This window comes from Homarus americanus, unplaced genomic scaffold (assembly GCF_018991925.1).
Source record: "Homarus americanus isolate GMGI-L3 unplaced genomic scaffold, GMGI_Hamer_2.0 scaffold40599, whole genome shotgun sequence".
In the NCBI taxonomy this organism is placed as follows: Eukaryota; Metazoa; Arthropoda; class Malacostraca; order Decapoda; family Nephropidae; genus Homarus; species Homarus americanus.
Window position 1 is genome coordinate 10,267 of NW_024720418.1, and position 25,439 is coordinate 35,705.

General features: G+C 42.1%; 1 protein-coding gene across 4 annotated transcripts; it reads left to right on the forward strand.

The window, feature by feature from the left end:
- Positions 1–1,571: 1,571 nt before the first annotated feature.
- LOC121860531 (cytochrome P450 6k1-like) lies at positions 1,572–23,902 on the forward strand. Of its 4 annotated transcripts, none has more exons than XM_042357687.1 (7): positions 1,572–1,671; positions 10,056–10,341; positions 15,631–16,318; positions 17,988–18,206; positions 20,438–20,498; positions 21,983–22,173; positions 22,702–23,902. In XM_042357687.1, exons 2-7 carry the CDS (start codon positions 10,159–10,161, stop codon positions 22,866–22,868), a joined length of 1,509 nt encoding a protein of 502 aa, XP_042213621.1. In that variant the 5' UTR covers positions 1,572–1,671; positions 10,056–10,158; the 3' UTR covers positions 22,869–23,902. The 4 variants fall into 4 exon arrangements, with proteins under 4 accessions (XP_042213621.1, XP_042213624.1, XP_042213622.1 ...); XM_042357688.1 differs by lacking the exon at positions 1,572–1,671 and adding an exon at positions 4,929–4,991; XM_042357689.1 differs by lacking the exon at positions 1,572–1,671 and adding an exon at positions 4,995–5,016.
- The last annotated feature ends 1,537 nt before the right edge of the window (positions 23,903–25,439 follow it).

Sequence of the window (25,439 nt, forward strand, 5' to 3'; positions counted from 1 at the left end):
TGAGGCAGAACGGGCGGTGCAGGAGACTTGTTGTCGGCTTGGTTGTATGCCACATGTGAGACATAACGGCGAGGGCGTGGATTAGCCGGTCGCTACGGGAGGCAACTTTGTCTAGATACACGAGATCTGTGGGAGGAGAGAGGGAGAAGAAGGGTTGTGGAGGCGATGAATTTTTTTGCTTCCCTCGCGGCAGGTACAGAGTCCTCAGATGCGCCTGCTGGGGTGTGTGGGTCTGGGTCAGGAGCAGGGGCTGCATCAGGAAGAGGGTCTATGACAGCAGCAGGGTGCATGACAGCAGCAGGGTCCACGACAGCAACAGGGTGAAGGAAAGTAGCAGGGAGTACCTGAGGGAAAAAAAGGGTGTGTGGGGCCGCACTCAGGCGCATGGGCCGCGTCGGGAGCAGGGGCTGCCAGGCAGGAGCCGAGGAGGGTCCGAGTCAGGAAGAGGGTCCAGGACAGTGGCAGGGGGTAGTGCTGGGCCGGGGCGGCGTCTGAGGCAGGACGGGTGTGCTGGGGTCGGTAAGACGTGGTGCTTGGGGCAGGAAGAGGAGCTGGTGTCTGCTTAGAGAAGCAGTGCTGCTCAAGGGTGTCAACCTGCAGTGTAGAGACAGTAGCTGTAGAGCCGGTGAGAGCTGCCTCTGTGTGGATAAGCCAGTCTTCCATGTTGCTTGAAGACTGGGAGAGTGATCGGTTTCTCCTCCATCCTGTGTGGGTGCGAATCTCCGGGGGTCAGCATTTGTGGGGTACGTTAGGTTTGGGTTCACACTCAGGATGGGATGGAGAAAGGAAACTCACAATATGCTCTCTGTATACATATTGTATTAAATGTATAATGCAGCTTGGTGCTGGGAAGGCAGCATGGTTACAAGCGTTGAGTAGAGAGAGCTGGTTGGTGAGGGTGCTCAGAGGAGGACCAGCTTGTGGGTCGCCATGGTCGCCGACGGGAGCGAGGACCGCCAGGCAGGAGGAGGAGGAGGAGAAGGCGTTGCTTGCTGGTGGCTGTAAGTACAAAAGAGAGGTAGGTCACCACGAGGTCAGGTCTAATATAGCGGAAGTAGGCGTGGCTTAATAGTTGACCTCCGTCATGTATGGCGGCGCATGGTTGACCTAGACCACGAGGTATGCACTGGGGAATTCGCGGGGTCGGCTACTCGGCGGCAAACAGCGTTTGTAGGGGAGGAATCCACTACAATGTTACTGTTCACTGCCATGCAGGACAGTAGTTCATATACATTGGACGTCATATTCAAATTGAAGACTAATCAGTGTGGGCTAGCAAATTTGGGATAAACAGCAAGAATGTCCTCAAGCACCCCGATTCAATGTAGTAATTACAAAGTTTATGATGCAATAAGCCAGGTGGCCTAACGACAACAACTGCCATGGATCGGTTCTCAAGGAAGCTAGAGATTAGAAAACAAAGTGGGGGAGAGAACCATAAGAGGGAAGTTTAGAAAGCAAAGACTGCCTGTCAAATGCTTTGGAGACGTCGAGTCCCATAACAAATAAATTATTTGAAATGACTTCAAATAATGAATAAAGACTATTATAACGCTGCTGTGTAGAGGTATCTTGCAACTTGGTGGAATTCTGATGCAAGGTCGTCGTTATTATCATATCTAGAGAAGCCTGAGCTTTAGTCGCTGTGCGTCGCTTGAAGAGCTCTAACAGGTTTGTACCGTACTACTCTTGGTAGTTTATAATTTTGTAAAGTGATTATGGTATAGAGTAGATATTTTCTAGTCTGTCTATAGTGATGTTAGTCTGGGGTGTTGGTCAAATTCTGTTACTACCTCTACCGAGGCCTGTACAGTGGAGCCCTAGGCTAACATGATGACTGTATTGATGCCATTCTTATATCCATCTCTGGGACTTGTTATTCTCTGCCTCTAGGATAACGTTACAGCATTATTCTGTTATTATTTTTATATATTTAGGATGATGTTACTATTTTGTTATCTCCATGGCAGCGTGTTTATATAGTAACTTACAAGTGAACCAATTTGATGAAATCTCACATAGAAAGACTGATAGATAGATAGATAGATAAATAGATAGATAGATCGATAGATAGACAGATAGATAGATAGATAGATTCGGTAAAAACTATTTCTAGGTTTTATATTTTCGTGTTTTTAACTTAAGAAGCTTGGCACATTTTTATTTACGAGGAATATTCAACTTACACAAACTTTAGACACACTGTAGGTCAGTTAGGCTGTCAGGTTCCCTCTCAGCTGACGTAACAGAAGGAAATGACCTTAATCGCTTTCTTTGTTGACGTCATCTCAGGGGAACTCCCCGTCGCGTCTTTTTTTCCTATTATTTATTTTTCTTATTCATCATTTTATCCTAAGCTCTTTTTCTACACCTTCAGTTTTTATCAATTGTATTTTTATTAATACCTTGTTCTACGTGTAAGCCAGATTTTACTCTCCCGTTTTATGTCTAAATGAGTGCAAAATGTTCCTTTCTTTAATATATTAAGGTACATTCCGTTTTACGCCTACGCCAGCCTATCTCCACGCTGTGTACATACGTCAGGTTTACCCATTAGAGATACATATAGTGAAAGGGTTAAATTTAGATGAAGTACAACAATGTGGAAAGGAGGCGGAGTAGCAATCTATGTCAGGGATAATCTGAAGTGTGAAATAAATAAGGAAATAAAAACTGAGCGGAATACAGAAACAGTTTGGATAGAATTAATCGACGGTAGGGGAAAATTAATCACAGGAGTAATATATAGACCTCCCAATCTTGATAGAGTTAATGAGCGACTTATCTGGGATGAAATGCACAGGGCTTCCATACACAACAAAGTCTGTATAGTAGGCGACTTTAACTTTGGCCAAATAGATTGGATTGACCTTACGGGTAACTCAGAATCAGAGGATTTTCTTGAAAAAATCCAGGACTGTTTCCTAAGTCAACATATAACCGAACCCACCCGGGGATAATATAAGAACATAAGAACATAAGAATGGAGGAAACTGCAGCAGGCCTATTGACCCATACTGGGCAGTCCCGTTTATACCCAACCCCTATTGCTCATATAAGCATCCAACCTATGTTTGAAGCTATTCAGCGTATTCCAGTTAATGATGATAATTGGTAACTTGTTCCAATCATCCAAACCAGTGTTTACCAATTTCACGCCGAAATCTAAATTTGTCTAATTTAAAACCATTGTTACGAGTTCGCTCCTGGTTGGATAGTTGAGTACCTTTGTAATGTCCCCTTTGTTTAACCCTGACTTCCATTTATACACCTCTATCATGTCGCCCCTCACTCTACGTCTCTCGAGAGAGTGCAAATTAAGATGCTTTAACCTGTCTCTGTATTCAAGGTTCCTAATGCCCGGGATTAGTCTTGTCATTCTCCTCTGGATTCTTTCCAATGATTCTATATCCATTCTGTAATACGGTGACCAGAACTGAACTGCGTAATCCAGGTGAGGTCTGACAAGCTCTAGATATAATTTTAAGATGACCTCGCTAGTCTTGTAACTAACACTCCTTTGTATGAACCCAAGTACTTTATTAGCCTTGTTACGAGCTAAAACACATTGTTTACTTGGCTTAAGATTCCTTCTTATCATTAATCCTAAATCTCTCTCGCAGTCGGATTCCACAATGGCATCGTTGTTCATCTGGTAACTGGTTTCCCTGTTTACATCTCCTATACTGAGTACTTTACATTTGTCCACATTGAATTTCATCTGCCATTTTTCCGACCATTCGAAAAATTTGTTTAGTATTACTCGATTTAGTTCTGTCGAACAGAGAAAACCTCATTAGTCATGTCGAGGTAGGGAACAAACTTGCAAACAGCGATCACAAAGAAATTAGATTCCAGTTAGATTTCCAGGGTAGCCATAAGGAAAATTCCACAAAAGTCCCAGATTTCAGAAGGGCAAACTTTGATAGTTTGAAGAGGCTGTTGAGAGAAGGGGTATCACGCTTGGGGGTGAACTATTGGACCTGACGATTGAAACCGACCTGATAACGAGATCTGAGGTTGCCGAGTTCCACGACAAATTAAATAATGAGTTACTTAATGCACAAAGGCAAAACATACTATTCAAAAAACTCAGATCATACAACAGTGACCTTAATCAAAGCTGTGGCGTTATCTAGAAATTCCCGGGCCGGTGGAAGTTGTTTGGACATACTTCCTGGCCCCCATTAGTCCCTGTTCACCTAGCAGTAAAGTAGGTACCTGGTGTAAATCGAAAGTTGCGAATTCGTATTCGGGGACAAGTTGTTGGAGCTTCCAATAACTTGATGACATAAACCATTGACTCTTCAGGCTTCTATGCCCTTAACTCATGAGACATAAAGGCAAGCATGAAGTTAGCATGCTTCCTTGTTGGGCACTGTAAACGCTTCTGCGCTTCACCTTGCACAAGGCTGTAGAGGAGTGCCCAATAAATAAATAAAAATAAAAAAATAAAATCCCAATAGAAATTCGGACGGTTGTGAAAGATATTTTTTTCTAATAATTCTCCTCCCAGATGCGCTTTGATTTTCAAGTTACGACGTGGAACTTGAAAATTTAGGCGTCTGTTAAGATACTTATCAAGTGAAACTTTTGTAAAATTCTAAACAAATAAAAAAGGTAATTATTGCATCACTTTGTCGTCAGCTGAGGCATCAGGTTACGTCAGTTAAAGTTGCCTTACAGCGTCATAAAAAAACGAGGCATTTATTATAAGTACCAAACATTCCCCAAAATGTACAAGTATTTCTGAAAATATCTTATATTCTTCGTATTTCTAAATAAATATTACAATGGTGTTATTGGGTAATAGAATTAACTTTAGATAATCAATATTCCTGGGGTATGTGGTATCAACCTGCTGTAGATCAGTGTAGCCAACACCCACAGGTTATCAAGGTAAGCTGATAGCCCCAGTCACTTTTGAACCTTAGTCATAGTGTTAAGAGCACAATATCTGTGTACATTGTTGACTCTGTTTTTACCAATTCGTAAGTGGACCGTCGCCCATGGCAGGTTATGTGAAGTGTAAATGTTTAGTTTGAGGTTTGAATCTACAGTATATATTTATTCGAATTCTCAAAGATTCCTAATATAAGTCATATCCCGCTTTAGATTTTATATTTGAAATTTAACTTACGAATCACTGAGAAATTTAAGAGTATTTTGTTTACGTGTGGGTCTGTGTTTGTGTTTGTCTGTGTGGGTCTGTGTTTGTGTATGTCTGTGTGGGTCTGTGTTTGTGTATGTATGTGTGTGTGGGTCTGTGTTTGTGTATGTCTGTGTGGGTCTGTGTTTAATAATAATAATAATAATAATTAACGGTTTATTGAAAGAGCTTGGCAGCCAGAAGGCTGAAAATATACAGTTACATATTAGGGGAATGGGTTACGAATTACAAATAATATACAAGTGACATAAGTGACACAAATAAGACATATAGTAACTTAGATGGGGATCAGCTCAGACTACAGTTCATTTCAACATAGTGACAGTGTAGGGAGCAGTGTTTACTGGGAGTGAATACACTGATTTATTACATGTTATTGATAATTTTTACAATGGTTGGGACTGGGCTGTTCTTATAGCGATCAGTTCGTGCACGTATGGGCTGGATGCGGTTGTGGTGTCGAACAGCAATTCTCGGACAGGGGATCTCAGGTGGTAGTAGGGGCCGGTGTCGGGGATGGTGTAGAAGCTTCTTACCAAATTTGCAGATGAGGCCGTGGTGATGGTCAGTGAGAGTCGAAAGGGTCAGTGTGTTGAGCGCTTCTTGATATGTGGAGTAGGAAGGGGAGAGAATAATCTTGCATGCCCTCTTTTGCACTTTTTCTAGGTGTTTACGTTGTGTGGCATTTAGGGAGGAAGACCAGGTGGGGGAGGCATAGGTGAGCTTGGGAAGTATGAATGTTGTGTATACACTGAGGAGCTCGTGTGCGGGAACTCCGAGGGACTTGAGTCGGCGGAGGAGGTGGAGACGGAAACTGGAGGATTTGACAACTTCACTGACGTGTGGTTTCCAATTTAGTTTGTTGTCTATGGTGACGCCGAGGAGCTTCGTGGAATCTACAACCTGGAGTGTGTTCGGACCTAGGGTAATGGAAGGAGGTGGGACAATGTCGGAGGAGAGGTTGATGTGCATAACCATGGTCTTGGTATGGTTGATGGTGACATGGTTGTTGGTGGCCCAGTTTTGGAGACTGTTCAATAAATCCTGAAGGGCGGTATAGTTGGGAGCAGAATTGTTGACGCTGATCCCAATGGTGGAGTCGTCGACATATTTCCAGCGAGCAGGGGTTTCTCTTAGGGCATCATTGATGAGCATAAGGAAGCAGAGTGGTCCCATCTTGGTGCCTTGGGGACGCCACAGGTGAGTGACTGAAAGGTGGAGACAGCCCCTCGGAAGCGTACAGCTTGGCGTCGGTCACTGAGGAAGTCTGTAAGCCATGGTATGAGACTTCTCCGAAGCCCGAGGTCAATAGCTTTGTTTATGATTATATTGTGGTCGACTAGGTCGAACGCTTTAGTGAAATCAATGAAGGCGACAGCTACAGACGTTTTTCGTTTCTCGAGATGGCGGTATATGTAATCGAGAAAGCTGACAAGACAGTGAGTGGTGGAGGAAGTTTTCATGTTGCCAAATTGCTGAGGGTCTACGACTCCTGCAATATCAGCATAAGCCCAGTCAAACACAAAACTTTCACAGATTAGGCTGGGTATTGGGGTGATTGCAATAGGTCGTAGCTGATTTAAGGATTGTGGGCTGGTTGACTTGGGCACTGGTGATACATAAGAGGTCTTCCAGTCAGCTGGGCATCTGGCTTGACTGAGAGAAGCATTGATGATGGAGCAGAGGGGTTTAGCAAGCTCCGGGGAGAACTCCTTGAATAGTTTCATTGGTAAGTCAATGGGGTTGGTAGAGCGTTTTAATTTTAGTTTGTGTTTGTGAATGTGTGTGTGGGTCTGTGTTTGTGTATGTCTGTGTGGGTCTGTGTTTGTGTATGTGTGTGTGGGTCTGTGTTTGTGTTTGTCTGTGTATGTCTGTGTTTGTGTTTGTGTGGGTATGTGTGTATGTCTGTGTGAGTGGTTTGTGTATGTCAGTGTGTAACTGTGTATTTCTATGTGTATGTGTGTAACTGTGTATATCTGTGTGTGTAACTGTGTATATCTGTGTGTGTAACTGTGTATATCTGTGTGTGTAACTGTGTATGTCTAATAATAATAATAATAATAATTTACTGTGTATTGAAAGATCACGGCAGCCAAAAGGTTGAAAATATTCAGTTACATAATTGGGGAATGGGTCACTTGATTGATAAATAGTATACAATTAACGTAAGTGATACAATTATGATATATAATAACAAGGTGGGGGAGAAGGTTATACTACAGGGCGTTTTAACATACTGACAGTGCAAAAAAGATAAAATTGGCTGGGAGTGAATAGATTGGTTGATTACGAGTTGTTGATAATTTATACAATGGTTTGGACTGAGCTGTTCTCATAGCTATATCAGTCTCTGTGTGTGTGTGTGTGTGTGTGTGTGTGTGGAAGTTGCCAAGAATGAGTTAGTCTACGCCTTGTTTTTATTGGCGTTTTTTCCAGCGCTTCTTACAGTCACAATGATTAGTTATTAAATTATTAAGGTTACGGATGATGCTTGTTAGATATGTTAAATGTGCCTATTTGTGACTTAGCGTTAGAGTTAAAATTTTCTTATGTTGAACTAGCAATTTATACTTTTTGTGTGTTTGCTCATATTTCACTATTATTATTATATAAATGTTTGGATTTTTCTATTCAGTTAAATAGTACGTTGGTTTGTAATGCCTTTAACATTACCATACACTTGTTAACCACATTACTTGTTTGGGCTATTTTCAAGTTGTAATTCATTATTTTCAACATGAATTAAGTAAATAAAGTAATATAAAGGGGTTTTTATTTAGAAAGGGTTACCTGGACATTTACTTGCTGGTAATTTGAATACAATAGTAAAAGTAGTGTGGGTAATACATGGTGGGGAAAAATCGCATCCTGTGTTGAGGCAGTGTGATGCATTGACCAAGTGTGGTGCAATGAGCCAGTGTGATGCATTGACCCAGTGTGGTGCAATGAGCCAGTATGTTGCATTGACCCAGTGTGATGCAATGAGCCAGTGTGGTGCAATGAGCCAGTGTGATGCATTGACCCAGTGTGATGCAATGAGCCAGTGTGATGCATTGACCCAGTGTGGTGCAATGAGCCAGTGTGATGCATTGACCCAGTGTGATGCAATGAGCCAGTGTGGTGCAATGAGCCAGTGTGATGCATTGACCCAGTGTGATGCAATGAGCCAGTGTGATGCATTGACCCAGTGTGGTGCAATGAGCCAGTGTGATGCATTGACCCAGTGTGATGCAATGAGCCAGTGTGGTGCAATGAGCCAGTGTGATGCATTGACCCAGTGTGATGCAATGAGCCAGTGTGATGCATTGACCCAGTGTGGTGCAATGAGCCAGTGTGATGCATTGACCCAGTGTGATGCAATGAGCCAGTGTGGTGCAATGAGCCAGTGTGATGCATTGACCCAGTGTGATGCAATGAGCCAGTGTGATGCATTGACCCAGTGTGATGCAATGAGCCAGTGTGGTGCAATGAGCCAGTGTGATGCATTGACCAGTGTGGTGCAAGTGTGGTGCATTGACCCAGTGTGGTGCAATGAGCCAGTGTGGTGCATTGACCCAGTGTGGTGCAATGAGCCAGTGTGCAATGAGCCAGTGTGATGCATTGACCCAGTGTGATGCAATGAGCCAGTGTGATGCATTGACCCAGTGTGGTGCAAGCCAGTGTGGTGCATTGACCCAGTGTGGTGCAATGAGCCAGTGTGATGCATTGACCCAGTGTGATGCAATGAGCCAGTGTGGTGCATTGACCCAGTGTGATGCAATGAGCCAGTGTGATGCATTGTCCCAGTGTGGTGCAATGAGCCAGAGTGATGCAATGACCCAGTGTGATGCAATGAGCCAGTGTGATGCATTGTCCCAGTGTGGTGCAATGAGCCAGAGTGATGCAATCACCCAGTGTGATGCAATGAGCCAGTGTGATGCATTGACCCAGTGTGATGCAATGAGCCAGTGTGGTGCATTGACCCAGTGTGATGCAATGAGCCAGTGTGATGCATTGTCCCAGTGTGATGCAATGAGCCAGTGTGGTGCATTGTCCCAGTGTGATGCAATGAGCCAGTGTGATGCATTGACCCAGTGTGGTGCAATGAGCCAGTATGTTGCATTGAGCCAGTGTGGTTCATCCTCACCTCTCCAAATCAGTTGTAAATAATATATGATAGTTATTACAAAAAGAAATCCTGTAACTGGAGTTGTGAGGAAGTGTCCAACTGGTCAGCATAAATTATGAAAAAAAAAACTATTCCCGTTTAAAATGAATTACCTAAAGATTATACAGTCCCAGTTTACCTCACCTGAAGATTAACCAGCCCATTATTATTTGGGGGCTTAAGTTTAGGTAATGTAGGTTAGATTAAGGGTTGTTAATCTTCAGGGAATAAAAGGTGGGGTGGTTAATCTTCAGGGAATATAAGGTGGGGTGGTTAATCTTCAGGGAATATAAGGTGGGGTGGTTAATCTTCAGGGAATAAAAGGTGGGGTGGTTAATCTTCAGGGAATATAAGGTGGGGTGGTTAATCTTCAGGGAATAAAAGGTGGGGTGGTTAATCTTCAGGGAATATAAGGTGGGGTGGTTAATCTTCAGGGAATATAAGGTGGGGTGGTTAATCTTCAGGGAATATAAGGTGGGGTGGTTAATCTTCAGGGAATATAAGGTGGGTGGTTAATCTTCAGGGAATATAAGGTGGGGTGGTTAATCTTCAGGGAATATAAGGTGGGGTGGTTAATCTTCAGGGAATATAAGGTGGGGTGGTTAATCTTCAGGTGACTCGCCCCTGCAATAGTACCCCAAATTTACTGAGGCTCAGATGTGACTGGTACTGTTATCTTGTCCCGAGAAAAAATTAAACTACGACACTCTAATCTATATTACTTTTTTACTTCTTCAGATTGAGCAAGAGGAGACACGGAGAACGTATATGACACGACAAGAAGTGGAATATGAAACAATAAAAAAACAAGAGAGAGAAAAACCCAGGGAATAAAACAAATATGGAGGCATCAACGTGGACTGTGGGTCTGGCAGTGGTGTTACTGTTCATTGTGTATTGCTGGAGGAAGTGTTCGTACTGGTCATCACGTGGTGTTCCCTCAAATTCCGTTTTTCGCAACTTTTACATTTATCTCCACATGATCTTCAAGCGTACTAAACCCTTTTGGCACTTCCTAAATGAGGTAAGGCTGTCTAACCTAACCTAACCCAACCTAACGTTCTTTATATACAAGTGTCTGGTGATGAATGTGCGCCTGTATTCCCACCTAATTGATTATAGGATCCACTGATTATAGGGTCAATATATCCACTTGAGTTTGCATATACAGTGATTCATTGACAACGTTTCACAGTTACTCACTGTATACACTCGGTGGAATCATCAGGTTCGTTTTTGTTTTGCTTATACCTTTTAGAACGATACCACCGTTCACGAAAATACTTTGAGATGCTTTTAAACCTCTATAATGCATATGTATAGCCCATCCAGCTTTTTATCGCTCTAGCTTTAAAGCCTGCAACTCTGTGTGTGTGTGTGTGTGTGTGTACAGCTATATGTCCTAGAATGTTCCTCTAGGTGCTAGGAGTTTACGATACAGTACATGGTATTGAAACATTGGTACAGTGGTTTCTCAGATCCAGTGGTGTGGGTCTCGAGGCTCTGTTGTTTCAGTCTTGGTGTCGGTCTCAGACCTCGAAGAATTACACGACTCATTTCAAATTTGTTGGAGGAAATTGTCACCTGGTTAAGTTTGAGTTCAGGCAGGAGTAATTAATTCACCTTAACTGCTAACCCCTCGTCTAAGTCGGGGAAGAGTTGACCATAATATATTTGGGATTTAATGGACCAAGATAAATTTTCTTAAAAAAGGTGACCCAGGTACCCGACTCCACTTAGTTTTTATATTACCACGCGCACGCACGCACACACACACACACACACACACACCCACACACACACACACACACACACACACACACACACACTGATCATAAGAAGAACATAAGAACATAAGAATGGAGGAAACTGCAGTGGGCCTATTGGCCCATACTGGGCAGTCCCGTTTACACCTAACCCTTATTGCTCATATATCCATCCAACCTATGTTTGAAGCTATCCAGCGTATTAGAGTTAATGATGATGTTTGGTAACTTGTTCCACTCAGCCACTATTCTATTTCCAAACCAATGTTTACCTATCTCGCGCCTAAATCTAAATTTATCTAACTTAAGACCATTGTTACGAGTTCGCTCCTGGTTGGATAGTTTGAGTATTTTTGTAATGTCCCCTTTGTTTAGCCCTGACTTCCATTTATACACCTCTATAATATCGCCCCTCACTCTACGTCTCTCGAGGGAGTGCAAATTGAGATGCTTTAACCTGTCTCTGTACTCAAGGTTATTAATGCCCGGGATTAGTCTTGTCGTTCTCCTCTGAATTCTTTCTAGGGATTCTATATCCATTCTGTCTTACGATGACCAGAATTGAACTGCATAATCCAGGTGAGGTCTCACAAGCGCAAGATATAGTTTTAGGATGACTTCACTAGTCTTGTAATTAACACTCCTTTGTATGAAACCAAATACTTTATTAGCCTTGTTTCGAGCAAATACAAATTGTTTACTTGGCTTAAGATTTCTACTTATCATTACTCCTAAATCTTTCTCACAGTCGGATTTCTCTACAACAACGTTGTTCATCTGGTTTCTCTGTTTACATCTCCTGGACTAAGTACTTTACATTTGTCCACATTGAATTTCATCTGCCATTTTTTAGACGACTCGATTTTTTGTTTTTTAGATCTTCCTATAGTTTGCGGAGCCCTAGTCAGATTTAATTACACGCCCTATTTTAGTGGCATCTGCAAATTTACGCATGTTGCTGTCTATGCCGATATCTACGTCGTTTATATATATAATAAAAAATAATGGTCCAAGTACTGAGCCTTGGGGTACTCCACTAGTGATGTTACTCCAGTCGGATTTACTGCAGTTTATGCTCACTCGCTGTTTCCTGTCCTGTAACGACGCCCTAATCCATTTTATAATATCTCCTCCAATGCCATGAGCCTCCACTTTTCTTATTAGTCTTTCGTGGGGAACTCTGTCACAGGCTTTGCTATAGTCGAGGTATACCACATCATAGTCGTGCCCATCGTCCATTGATTCTAAAACAGCTGAAAAGAATGTTAACAGATTAGTTAGACATGATCGCCCGCTTGTGAAGCCATGTTGGGAATCAGTGATCAACTTGTGCTTCTCCAGGTGATTTCGAATAGAGTTTGAAATTATTGCTTCCAGTTATAATTTGCCTACAATTGATGTTAAACTGATTGGACGATAGTTAGAGGATAGTAATCTATCTCCCTTCTTGAAAATCGGTATTACATTCGCTATCCTCCAGGATTCTGGTAATTACATACGGTTTTAAGGACATGTTAAACAACTTTGCTAAGGGCATACTAAGCTCTTCTTTACATTCCTTTAATACTCTGGCAAATATATCATAGAGACCTGGTGACTTATTAGGCTTTAGTTTGTCTATTTGCTTACTAACATCGTTACTATTCACTACTATCTCGCTTAATCTATTTTCTTCACTATCTCTGTATATAGTCCGTGCCTCGGGTATCATATTTAAATTTTCGGTGGTGAAAACTATTGAAAAATATTTATTCATATTATTGCTAATTTCTCCGTCGTTATCAGTTAGCTCGCTGGTATCTGACTGTATTCGTCCAATCTTTTATCGTGTTTTAGTTTGATACATTTGAAAGAATCCCTTGGGGTTTGACTTTGCCTCCCTTGCTACCTTCAGTTCATTATTCCTCTTTGCTTTTCTTATCTCGGTCTTAACCCTACTGGCCAATACCTTATAATAATCTTGGTGGTAAATTTCATCACGATTTATTCTCCTACCTATAGCCTTCCTTTGTCCAATAATATTCTTTAAATAATTATTTATCCATTAGAGTCATTGTTATATGATCCAAGTTTTCTGTATGGTATTTTCTGCCTTTGTGCATTAAGTAACTCAATATTTAAATTGTTGTGGAACTCGTCAACCTCAGATCTTGTGATCAGGTCATCCTCAGCCGTTATATTTTGTGAGGTTATCGTTGTCAGGTCTCCAAGTAGAGTGAGGTCGCCCTCTGTGGGTACATTGTGTGAGGTCATATAATTCACACCCAAACGTGATACCTCTTTTCTCAGCTGCCTTTTCAAACTATCAAAGTTTGCCCTTCTGAAATCTGGAACTTTAATGGAATTTTCCTTGCCACTGCCTTAAATTCTAATATGAATCTAATTTCTTTGTGGCCGCTGTTCGCAAGTTCGTTCCCTACCTCGGCAGTACTAATGAGGTTTTCTCAGTTTGACAGAACTAAATCGAGTATATTATTACCCCGGGTGGGTTCGGTTATATGTTGGCTTAGGAAACAGTCCTGGATTGTTTCAAGAAAATCCTCTGATTCTGGGTTATCAGTAAGGTCGATCCAATTTATTTGACTAAAGTTAAAGTCGCCTACTATACAGACGTTGCTGTGTCTGGATGCCCTGTGTTATTTCATCCCAAATAAGTCGCTCATTAACTCTATCAAGATTAGGAGGTGATTAGATTTCCCCTACCATCGGTTAATTCTATCAAAATTGATTCTTTATTCAGTTCAGTTTTTATTTCCTAATTTATTTCACATTTCACATTATCCCTGACAAAGATTGCTACTCCGTCACCTTTCCTAATCTGCCTATCGGTATGGCATAATTTGCAACCTGCAATTTGGTACTCGACAGGTAACTTACGTGAGTCTAAGTTTATCCATGTTTCGGTGAATGCTATTATATCGATTTTTTTAGGTACATTCCAACGCCCTGATTTCATCCATTTTGTTTCTCATACTCCTACTGTTTGAGTAATAGACATTTAAGTTAGTCGTGTTCTGAGTCCTCTCTTTGACGCGTTTGGGTTTTAACTCCCTGCCTAAATTAGTTTCGTCATCATTCCTAGCACTATTTCTCTGTAACCTTTCACTTTGTTTATCCTCTGCCACTGCAGTCTCCTCCACCTCCGTACCCATATGTTCCCCTAGCAATTTAAAGATTTCGACATTTTTTGAATTGCCCTCTTGAGATAGCCAGCCAGAGATGCCACCCCAGCCCTAGACAGATGTACCCCATCCTTAGCATAAAGGTCCCTTCTTCCGTAAAAGTTGTCCCAGTTGCCCACGAATGGGACTGATATTGACTTGCAATATCTGTCAAAACTGCCGTTGACACCAACTGCCCTTGACAACCATTCATTGCCACCTTTCTTTCTAGACAGGACACCCCATATGATAGGGATCCCTCCCGTCTACCTAATATGTTCTATAGCTGTCTTGAACGTATCAAGGAGCTCCTCACAAAAACACCGGCTAATATCATTGCCTCCTGCACTGAGGCAGATAATAGGTTTGTTCCCATTACCAGACAAGATATTGTCCATCCTGTCAACTATATATCCCCCACCCCAGCTCCTGGCAAGCAAACCCTCATCCTATTTTTCTTTTTACCACAAAAAGCTCTATCCAAATACCGTACCTGGTAATCGCCAACAATTAAGGTTTTCTTACCTTCCTTGTTCACCCTGTCCCTGACTATGCTAACGTCCACTTCGTCTATCAAAGGACTAAAAGAGTTTTTACACTTAGCTGCTGTTGTCTTATCCTTGGTGTGTTTTCTTACCACCAGTTTGGTCGTTCCTCTCCTCACAACCTTCCATTCTCCTGAGTTTTCGTCAGACACTGGCTTTCCTTCTCTTGTTTCTTTCTTCATCTTCACTAACACTTCCTTTAATTTCAAGTTTTCTTCCTTGACCCTCTCTAACTCGGTCAGAAGTTCGGCCCTCAGAAGGGCACATCCCTGTTCTGAAGTAGCACTAGCCTTTACCGGTATTACAATATGGTGAATTTGTGATTCAGATGAGCTTTATTACCCGAGGTTGTTTTTAACCCCTGCTGGTGAGCCTGGGTCCCTCTCACCGCTTCACCCCCAAAGACCAGCCCTGGCCTCACCCATGACACTACACAGCCTCTCACAGTTCTCTGTACAATATCAACAATCTGTTAACTCTAATCACACTGTCGTGTAAGAAATGTTCAAGTAAAACAACTTGTTTATTTTGTCCTTAAGTTTCTTAGTTCAAATGTTGATATTCTATAACAATGCTATTGGTTAAATCAGTCAGCTGTAATACCCTTAGTAGCTACAGTAGCAAATATTTACATGATTTAAGACAACACTTACCTGCCATCATCCAAGAATTTCAACCCCCAAAACAATTTACAAGTATGAACCGAGATCCTAATGTCTTACTTAAAAGAAAAATACTATTTGTTCATGACGCCACAACTATTTTCATAATGTGCCCCCGTGTTTGATCCTATAACATCTACATGTTATTTAAATACATGTTAATGTTTCTCTTCACCCAGACGTATCACGAGAATGAAGGGAACAACTTCGTAGGCGCCTACGAGATCTTCAAGCCGTCCCTGATCGTGCGTGACCCTGGGCTAGTCAAGCGCATTATGATTCAGGACTTTGACCACTTCAGCGAACGCAGGACATTTGGTAATTCCAAGAAAGACGAATGCTTTAGAGAAATGCTTTTTCTCATCAACGGCAGCCACTGGAAAGGCGTCAGGTCTATTATGTCCCCAACTTTCACCTCCGGCAGGATGCGTCAAATGTACCACCTAGTGGAGGAGAAAGCAGATGCTTTAATAGAACGTCTTCAGCGACACTGCCAAGAGAAATCTTTCGTTAAGACAAAGACAATTTACGCCCGTTATGTCATGGATGTTATAGGTACCTGTGCTTTCGGTATCGAGTGCAACTCCATCAACAATGAGGAGGAAGAATTTTGCAAGAAAGCAAGTGAGCTGAACGCCATCAGCGCGCGGGGAATATTACGGGGAATAGCTCTGTTAACGCTACCTAATTCAGTGTTGAATGCAATCGGGATTTCTTTTACCACTCCACCGTTCCTGTTCTTCCAGCGCGTGGTGGAGGAGACAATTAAGAATAGAGAGATGGGAGTGAAGCGGGGAGACTTCCTGGACCTGTTGTTAGAACAGCGGGAGGAGCAGAGCAACTCGAACACTAAGACACCTAAGTACCGTGAGTGTTGTTCAGGTCTTTGTTTAGTATTTGTTTAAATTCAGATTTGGCATCGGTTGGGAGGATGATTTTCTTCTCTCAGAGGGACAAACAGAAGGCGATCAGTTAATTAAGACAGTATCGGCACTGTTTAGTACTCATCTTGGCCTCCGTCTTTGTAAGTTAATCAGTTATAATATGCATTATCACCAATTAAAATTAAAACTATATAAACGAATCTTCGAAAATCCAGAGCCTTAGTTAGAAGACGCCACCTGGAGCCTCAAGTCACCCCCTGCCTCCTGGTAATGATATAACTCATAATCTGTTTTCATTCGATGTTTATGTAAACATTACAGTTGATAGAACATCTTTGGTCAACACAAGACAGAGGCCACCAAATATGGTCATAGCGTTTATCAGCTGAGATGTACAATAACAATACCCTATTGTTTATATGCATGAATTCCTTATAAACTAAAGAACATACGTGAATTACTCAATAATGCAACACTATTGATAATAATATTAGATTCGATGCATTTAATGAGAAATGTCTTTAAGGTTAGGAATTAATGTAAGAAAAATTAAAAAGGAAAGAATATATTTTGTCTGCACTTGACGGGGTTTTAAAGTGACTTATCACACGAGATTTAACTGTTGTCTAAATTACAATATTTTGTTCCCCTGTAATTTAATCACGCTTAAAAGTTGGTGTTGGCTGTTGATCTCCAAATAGATTCAGCGGGGCCTAACAGTTTACAGTGTATCAATGTAAAGAATAACTTTTTTTCACAGTATTTGTAATTTCTTTCATTTAAAGTTTTTAGGAGGTGCCAAGGAAATACTGTGACACCGCTACTTAACGAATTTTATTGTGTAGATTCTGCTCACGATAGGTTTAGTTCTTTGAATTTATTAGCTGCCAGTCTGAGCTCCCATTAGTATGCATTGACAGATTAATGCCAAGTGTACAGCACAAAATGCAGCTGACAAAAAAAACAAAACAAGCATCGTAATAAGCTTTTTGATTAAGTAGCAACTTAAGTAGCATGGGACGTCATTTTCTCATTATTTTATTTATTTCTTTGTTTTATGTGATTGCAAGACTTGAAACCTATTGGGTGTCACTTAAAATACGACTTTTCCTCTGTACTGTTTTACTCTCTTGGGTTAAGATCTCGTACTGTAGGTGTGGTCGTTCAGTTTGACAATGATCCTTTATTAACTTGCAATAGTTTGTATGGGGGATCAAGGTACAAGTAAAGCCTTTCTTAACCTAACGCTGCTCAGGTTTCTTTCATTCTTATTATGTTCTCAGAGTAAGATAAGTTAGATTAGACTGGAATACGTTTAAGTTAGTTTAAGTTTGTCTGGGATGAGGTTAGGTTAAGTTAGGTTAGGTTAGGTTAGGTTATACTGGGGTTAGATTAGGTTATGTTATATTAGACTGGGGTATAATAAGATAAGCTCATGTGTGTTTAGGCCAGACTACGTGAAACTAAGATTAACTTATATTTGACTGTGCTAAAGGTTTCTTGTCATTATATAATTGTATCATATCTCACCAAGAGTAAAATTTTCAACGTTTTCGGTTAGGTTAGGTTAGGTTCGATGCTCTTTCACATTACTGTACAGTACAACTCGACCACTTCCTGCTGAGCACTACCTCTTGGTCTCTCCTTTCCAGCTATAAAAGACTCGACGATCGTCGCTCAGTCCGTCCTATTCCTTATCGTGGGTCATGAAACTACAGCCGGCACCATGGCCTTCGTCTCCTACTACCTGGCCCGCAACCCACACCTCCAGCACCGACTTCGTCAGGAACTGAGGGACATAGTGGAAGAACACGGCACGCTTACCTACCAGACCATCATGGAGGCGCCATTCTTAGACGCCATTTTCTCAGGTGATGAACAGTTACTTAACTTTTTAGATATTTTTTTATTCTTTCTTTTTTATTTACTAATACTTTTAGAGGTTTGAAATAAAGTAGATGCTCGTGGTTACTCTTCAGCTGCGTTACCAAGAGAAAGCCGAGCACCGTTTGGCTCGCAACACTAAATTTGCTGTGGAATAACGACATTGGATCAACGCTTCCATGGAAGAGTTGTAAAATCATGGGAAATTACTGGCGAACCGAGGCACGGTGCTCTGTGGCCAGTGCCCCTCACGGTGGTTGACTCCCCTGCTGACGGTGGTTGACTCCCCTGCTGATGGTGGTTGACTCCCCTGCTGGCGGTGGTTGACTCCCCTGCTGGCGGTGGTTGACTCCTGCTGACGGTGGTTGACTCCCCTGCTGATGGTGGTTGACTCCCCTGCTGGCGGTGGTTGACTCCCCTGCTGGCGGTGGTTGACTCCTGCTGACGGTGGTTGACTCCCCTGCTGATGGTGGTTGACTCCCCTGCTGGCGGTGGTTGACTCCCCTGCTGATGGTGGTTGACTCCCCTGCTGACGGTGGTTGACTCCCCTGTTGACTGTGGCTGACTCCTGCTCATAGTGGTTGACTTCCCCTATTGACTGTGGCTAACTCCTGTTGACTGTGGTTGACTCCTGCTGACTGTGGTTGACTCCCCTGCTGGCGGTGGTTGACTCCCCTGCTGACGGTGGTTGACTCCCCTGTTGACTGTGGCTGACTCCTGCTGATAGTGGTTGACTTCCCCTATTGACTGTGGCTAACTCCTGTTGACTGTGGTTGACTCCTGTTGACTGTGGTTGACTCCCCTGCTGGCGGTGGTTGACTCCCCTGCTGGCGGTGGTTGACTCCCCTGCTGACGGTGGTTGACTCCCCTGTTGACTGTGGCTGACTCCTGCTGATAGTGGTTGACTTCCCCTGTTGACTGTGGCTAACTCCTGTTGACTGTGGTTGACTCCTGCTGGCGGTGGTTGACTCCCCTGCTGACGGTGGTTGACTCCTGTGACTGTGGCTGACTCCTGCTGATAGTGGTTGACTTCCCCTATTGACTGTGGCTAACTCCTGTTGACTGTGGTTGACTCTGTTGACTGTGGTTGGCTCTGCTGGCGGTGGTTGACTCCCCTGCTGACGGTGGTTGACTCCCCTGCTGACGGTGGTTGACTCCCCTGTTGACTGTGGCTGACTCCTGCTGATAGTGGTTGACTTCCCTGTTGACTGTGGCTAACTCCTGTTGACTGTGGTTGACTCCTGCTGACTGTGGTTGACTCCCCTGCTGCGGTGGTTGACTCCCCTGCTGACGGTGGTTGACTCCCCTGTTGACTGTGGCTGACTCCTGCTGATAGTGGTTGACTTCCCCTATTGACTGTGGCTAACTCCTGTTGACTGTGGTTGACTCCTGTTGACTGTGGTTGACTCCCCTGCTGGCGGTGGTTGACTCCCCTGCTGGCGGTGGTTGACTCCCCTGCTGACGGTGGTTGACTCCCCTGTTACTGTGGCTGACTCCTGCTGATAGTGGTTGACTTCCCCTGTTGACTGTGGCTAACTCCTGTTGACTGTGGTTGACTCCTGCTGACTGTGGTTGACTCCTGCTGGCGGTGGTTGACTCCCCTGCTGACGGTGGTTGACTCCTGCTGGCGGTGGTTGACTCCCCTGCTGGCGGTGGTTGACTCCCCTGCTGATGGTGGTTGACTCCCCTGCTGACGGTGGTTGACCTTTGCTGACGGATTAATTCACCTTAAGTTTAACCCTCCCAGCTATTTCACCGTAAAATTAACCACCCAAATGTTAACCTAACCTAACCTATCATAACCCTCCACCCAAGGTAACATCAGAGTGTTTAATCATCAGGTGAACTAATCTAGGGGCTAATTTTCAGGTGAATGTATGAGAAACTCTTCAGAATGAGATGTATCTATTTACGCTGTGATGTACAATTTGTTGATATTTTACATTAATATTTAATTCAAAGTTAAATGGAAACCTAACCTAACCTAACCTGACAAAGATATCTTCAGGTGTGTTAATTGCTCTGCCAGGTAATATGTTTTATGGGTTTGTGAATCTTGAGAATTGTATATGTACAGTACAAGACCAAGAAAGGGTATTATTACTGTAGTAGAAGAAGTAGTAATTCTATTATTATTATTATTATTATTATTATTATTATTATTATTATTATTATTATTATTATTATTATTATCATCATTATTATTATTCCCGAACAGAGACTCAGAGACTCAACCCGATAGCAGTAGTAATTGAACGACAATGTTCTCAAGACTACAGGTTAGTCATACATAAACACGCATACTCCCATACACACACACCCATACTGTTATACACATACTCATACAGTCATACACACACTCATATTGTCATACACACACAACCATATAGTCATACACTCACACCCATAATGTCATATACACACCCATACTGTCATACACACACACCCATAGTCATACACCCACCCATAGTCATACACCCACCCATAGTCATACACCCACCCATAGTCATACACCCACCCATAGTCATACACCCACCCATAGTCATACACCCACCCATAGTCATACACCCACCCATAGTCATACACACACACCACACACCAATATACACCCACCCTGGTCATAAATAGTCAGTAGTCACTCCACCATAGTCATACACCCACCCATAGTCCTTTACCCACCCATAGTCATACACCCACCCATAGTCATACACACACCCATAGTCATACACCCACCCATAGTCATACACCCACCCATAGTCATACACACACCCATGGTCATACACCCACCCATAGTCATACACACATAGTCTACACCCACCCATAGTCATACACCCACCCATAGTCATACCCACCCACCCATAGTCACCCACACCCATAGTCATACACACCACCCATAGTCATACACCCACCCATATCAAACACCCACCCATAGTCACCACCCATAGGTCATACACCCACCCATAGTCATACACCACCCATAGTCATACACACCACAATCATACACCACCCATAGTCATACACCACCCATAGTCATACCCCACCCATAGTCATACACCCACCCATAGTCATACACACACCCATAGTCATACACCCACCCATAGTCATACCCATAGTCATACACCCACCCATAGTCATACACACACCCATAGTCATACACCCACCCATAGTCATACACCCACCCATAGTCATACACACACCCATAGTCATACACCCACCCATAGTCATACACACACCCATAATCATACACCCACCCATAGTCATACACTCACCCATTGTCATACACCCACCCATAGTCATACACCCACCCATAGTCATACACTCACCCATAGTCATACACCCACCCATAGTCATGCACCCACCCATTGTCATACACCCACCCATAGTCATGCACCCACCCATTGTCATACACCCACCCATAGTCATACACTCATCTATACAGTTATACGAGAGAAGTTGGCTAGGAGTGTCACCCAATCACAGATTACCTCACCCTATTGGGCTGACGTCATTGGTTGCCTTACACAAGACACTGGGTGGTGGGAGGAGGAGGGAGTTGTCCTTGGTGGAAAAATACAGTATACACGATCTCAGATTTGGGCATCAATACACATCCCATACAGTCATACACCTGTACAAATCATACACCTGTAGCCTTGCACTTATACAGTACAGTCATACAGTGTTTTATAAAGTATTGTTTGAGTTTACGTGAATCTCTCTCTCTCTCTCTCTCTCTCTCTCTCTCTCTCTCTCTCTCTCTCAGGTTGCCAGGTACGGACGTTATCTTAAAGAAAGGACAGCATGTTACCGTGCCTGTCTGGAGTCTTCAAAATGACCCTCGCTATTGGACCAACCCAGACCAGTTCCTCCCAGACCGATTCTTGCCCGAGAACAATCACAATGTGATCAGCGGCACCTACCTTCCCTTCGGTCTTGGACCCAGAAACTGCATCGGTAAGTCCCAGACCGGTTGGATGATTGGTCTCTGTGTTGTGTTAAATGTTGATATCACTTTATCTTTTGGTCTGGAATCCAGAACTATTAATGTGTGAGACCATTTTTCCGAATTGTTTAGGACCAATTTGATGTTTCAAATTAAAATAGTTCACCCGTACAGTAGTGCTGTAGCTGAGATCAGTTTTCTGTCTGTACCAACTTGACTTGATTAATTTATATACAAAAAAGTCGCATGAGAAGATATTTATTTTAGAATTTTATACTGTACACAGACAAGTAACTTAATTTATTTATTTCTTTATCTTTGCAAGCTGCTTAATTCATACTATAATCTGGTAAAGTCATGAGAACTTACTAAAGCTTAATATGCAACATATATCTTCAGTTGTTCTTGTTCTTCTTCACAGCAGTTGTGTGTTCTATTGTGATCTGCTTGTGACGTTAACATTGCACTTGGGTGTGACGACCCTCTCTCTCTTTCTCTCTCTGTCTCTCTCTCTCTCATAGTCTTTCATATTCTTGCAGGAATGAGGTTCGCCTTCATGGAGGCCAAGTTGGCATTGGCTAAGGTGATCTTGAAGTTTGAGATGTCTCTGGCGCCTGGCCATGAAGAATTGAAATTGTCCGTGGTGGCCATGAAACCCACAGATGACATCATGCTCGTGTTCAAGTCACTCGAAGACGAACAATAAGTCACCTTATTTTGACTTTCCATTGTGACCCTGACTTGGCTCAGATATAACCAAATTTTCTATGAAAACCCAAACTTTTATTGAAACAAGTTAGCTTTTTCATATATCATCTTGAATACATAATTCAATCAATCAGAGTACCGTCCTGATATCTGAGGGTTGACCCAAGAACGTTTAAAGTGGAGTACTTCCGCTCTAAACGTTTTCGGGCTGTTTTTTACCGATCCTCCAAGATTTTGTATCTCTCTGGGGACCCAGTTTTTAATTTCATTCATCCATCTCAGTCTCTGCCTTCCCCTGGCCCTCCTACCTTCAACTTTGCCCATTAATATCTCTGTTATTATCCCTTCGTCCATAATTATATAACCAAAATATCCCATTTTTCTTTTTCTGTACATTTCAATTATTTCTCTTGAAGTTTTTGCGAATCTTAGTACTTCTTCATTTGTTTTCCTGTCTGTGTAGCTTCTTCATAGTATTACCCTATAACACCACATTTCAAAGACCCCCAACTCTCTTGCTGGTGTCTGCCGAAGGTGTCCACACTTCTGACCCATACGTCAGTCGTTACCATATAAAATCTTTCAGCAGTCGTTTTCTCAATTTGAAGTTAATGTGCCTTTTCATTGCGTAGATTAAACTTGACCTCTCACCAGAAAAAATACCACTAATTTTTGCCCTATTTTGACCTTCTGTGACCTTAACCTTAGCCCAGTTAAAACTAAAATAAATAACTTTTCTTTAATCTCTAGTTCCATAAATGCGCTGAGTTTCGCTGCAGTTGGTTTGACTCAGTTAAATACATACGTTGATAGATTCCTTACCAGTAATACATTCATTATACCACCTGTTCCTAGTATCATCAGGGATCAACATTATACTTAGCTGTCGTTCCTAAATTTGTCATTGTTACTTCTGTGGTATATGAAGTAAGGATCTACAGTAGTCTCTTATTATTCTATTTTTACCCCATATATACAATTTATTCTATTTTACCCCATTTATACGATTTATTCTTTTTTTACCCCATTTATACGATTTATTCTATTTTTACCCCATTTATAAAATTTATTCTATTTTTACCCCATTTATACAATTTATTCTATTTTTACCCAATTTATACAATTTATTCTATTTTTACCCCATTTATACAATTTATTCTATTTTTACCCCATTTATATAATTTATTCTATTTTTACCCCATTTACAAAATTTATTCTATTTTTACCCCATTTACAAAATTTATTCTATTTTTACCCCATTTATACAATTATTATTACAGGGTATTTGTTTTCGTGTAATATGATGAAGAATATGTGAATAAAATTTCTTCACTGATCACATTGCGTCTTCCATTCACTGCGTTGTTATTACCACTGTCCCGGAGAATGTGTGCAGGGAGGCAGGAATAGGTCGCCTCCCTTGACAATACAGTCAATAGTATACTTACTTTTTCCATGCCTTGAACAATGAGTTTTATGGTATGGAGTTATGAGTGTATCTTGACTATTTTCTCTCTCTTTTTCTCACCTTTGCCATATAAGTATTACTACCATTACTACCATGTGGTATATGAGAATGAAATCGTGGTTCAACATAGCCTTGTTATTTACTACTACTTGTGATCCTACCAGAGGCGGACTGGGCACTGTTTGGGGGCCGTGCCATTTAATTTTGTGTTGGGGCGTATTTCACTCCACTAGAACTGATAGTTGGGGCCCATTTCACCCCACTAGTACTGATAGTTGGGGCCCATTCCACCCCACTAGTATTGATAGTTGGGGCCCATTCCATCCCGCTAGTATTGATAGTTGGGGCCCATTCCATCCCGCTAGTATTGATAGTTGGGGCCCATTCCATCCCGCTAGTATTGATAGTTGGGGCCCATTCCACCCCGCTAGTATTGATAGCCATCCATGACATATGCATTAGTCACCAGGTTTATCATTTTTTGAGAAGAATCATTCACTCGTCTGGTCATCTCCTGATAGTCGTGTTCACTGGGCTATCCATCAGTACACCATTAATTAATAGAGAGAAGAGACCTTGGCAATAACATCCCCTGGTGCACGTGTCGTTGGCTCAGTGTAGTTAGAATTTAAAAATCAGGGTAATACCTGAATTAATTTCGAAGATTTTTTTTTTTTTTTTTTTTTAATAAGTGGGAGGAAAGGAGAGCCCATAATGACCGACTGCGGGGGGCTCATGGCCCATGGCTCAATGGCCAGTCCGACTCCGGATCCTACCAATGCACATTGTCATGAAGGCTATGTGTATGGTAACAGAACAGGTTCTTTAGCATTAGAGTAGAATAACACTTTTAACTATAAATGTGACGTGTGAACTTTATGTTTTGTTGTGGGTGAGGGAGGGGGGAGGGTTATGGAGAGAAGTATTACTGGAGTATCCACACTTCCATCTGATAGGGAATTGCATTAAGATAAACAGTACTGAGGAGCGTAAAGAATTTCTGAAAAGAAATCACTAAATTAGAAAAATACTGAATAATGTAGGAATTTTTTGATTAACTTACAGAATTACTAATTAACCTGATAATTGTTGAGTCATACA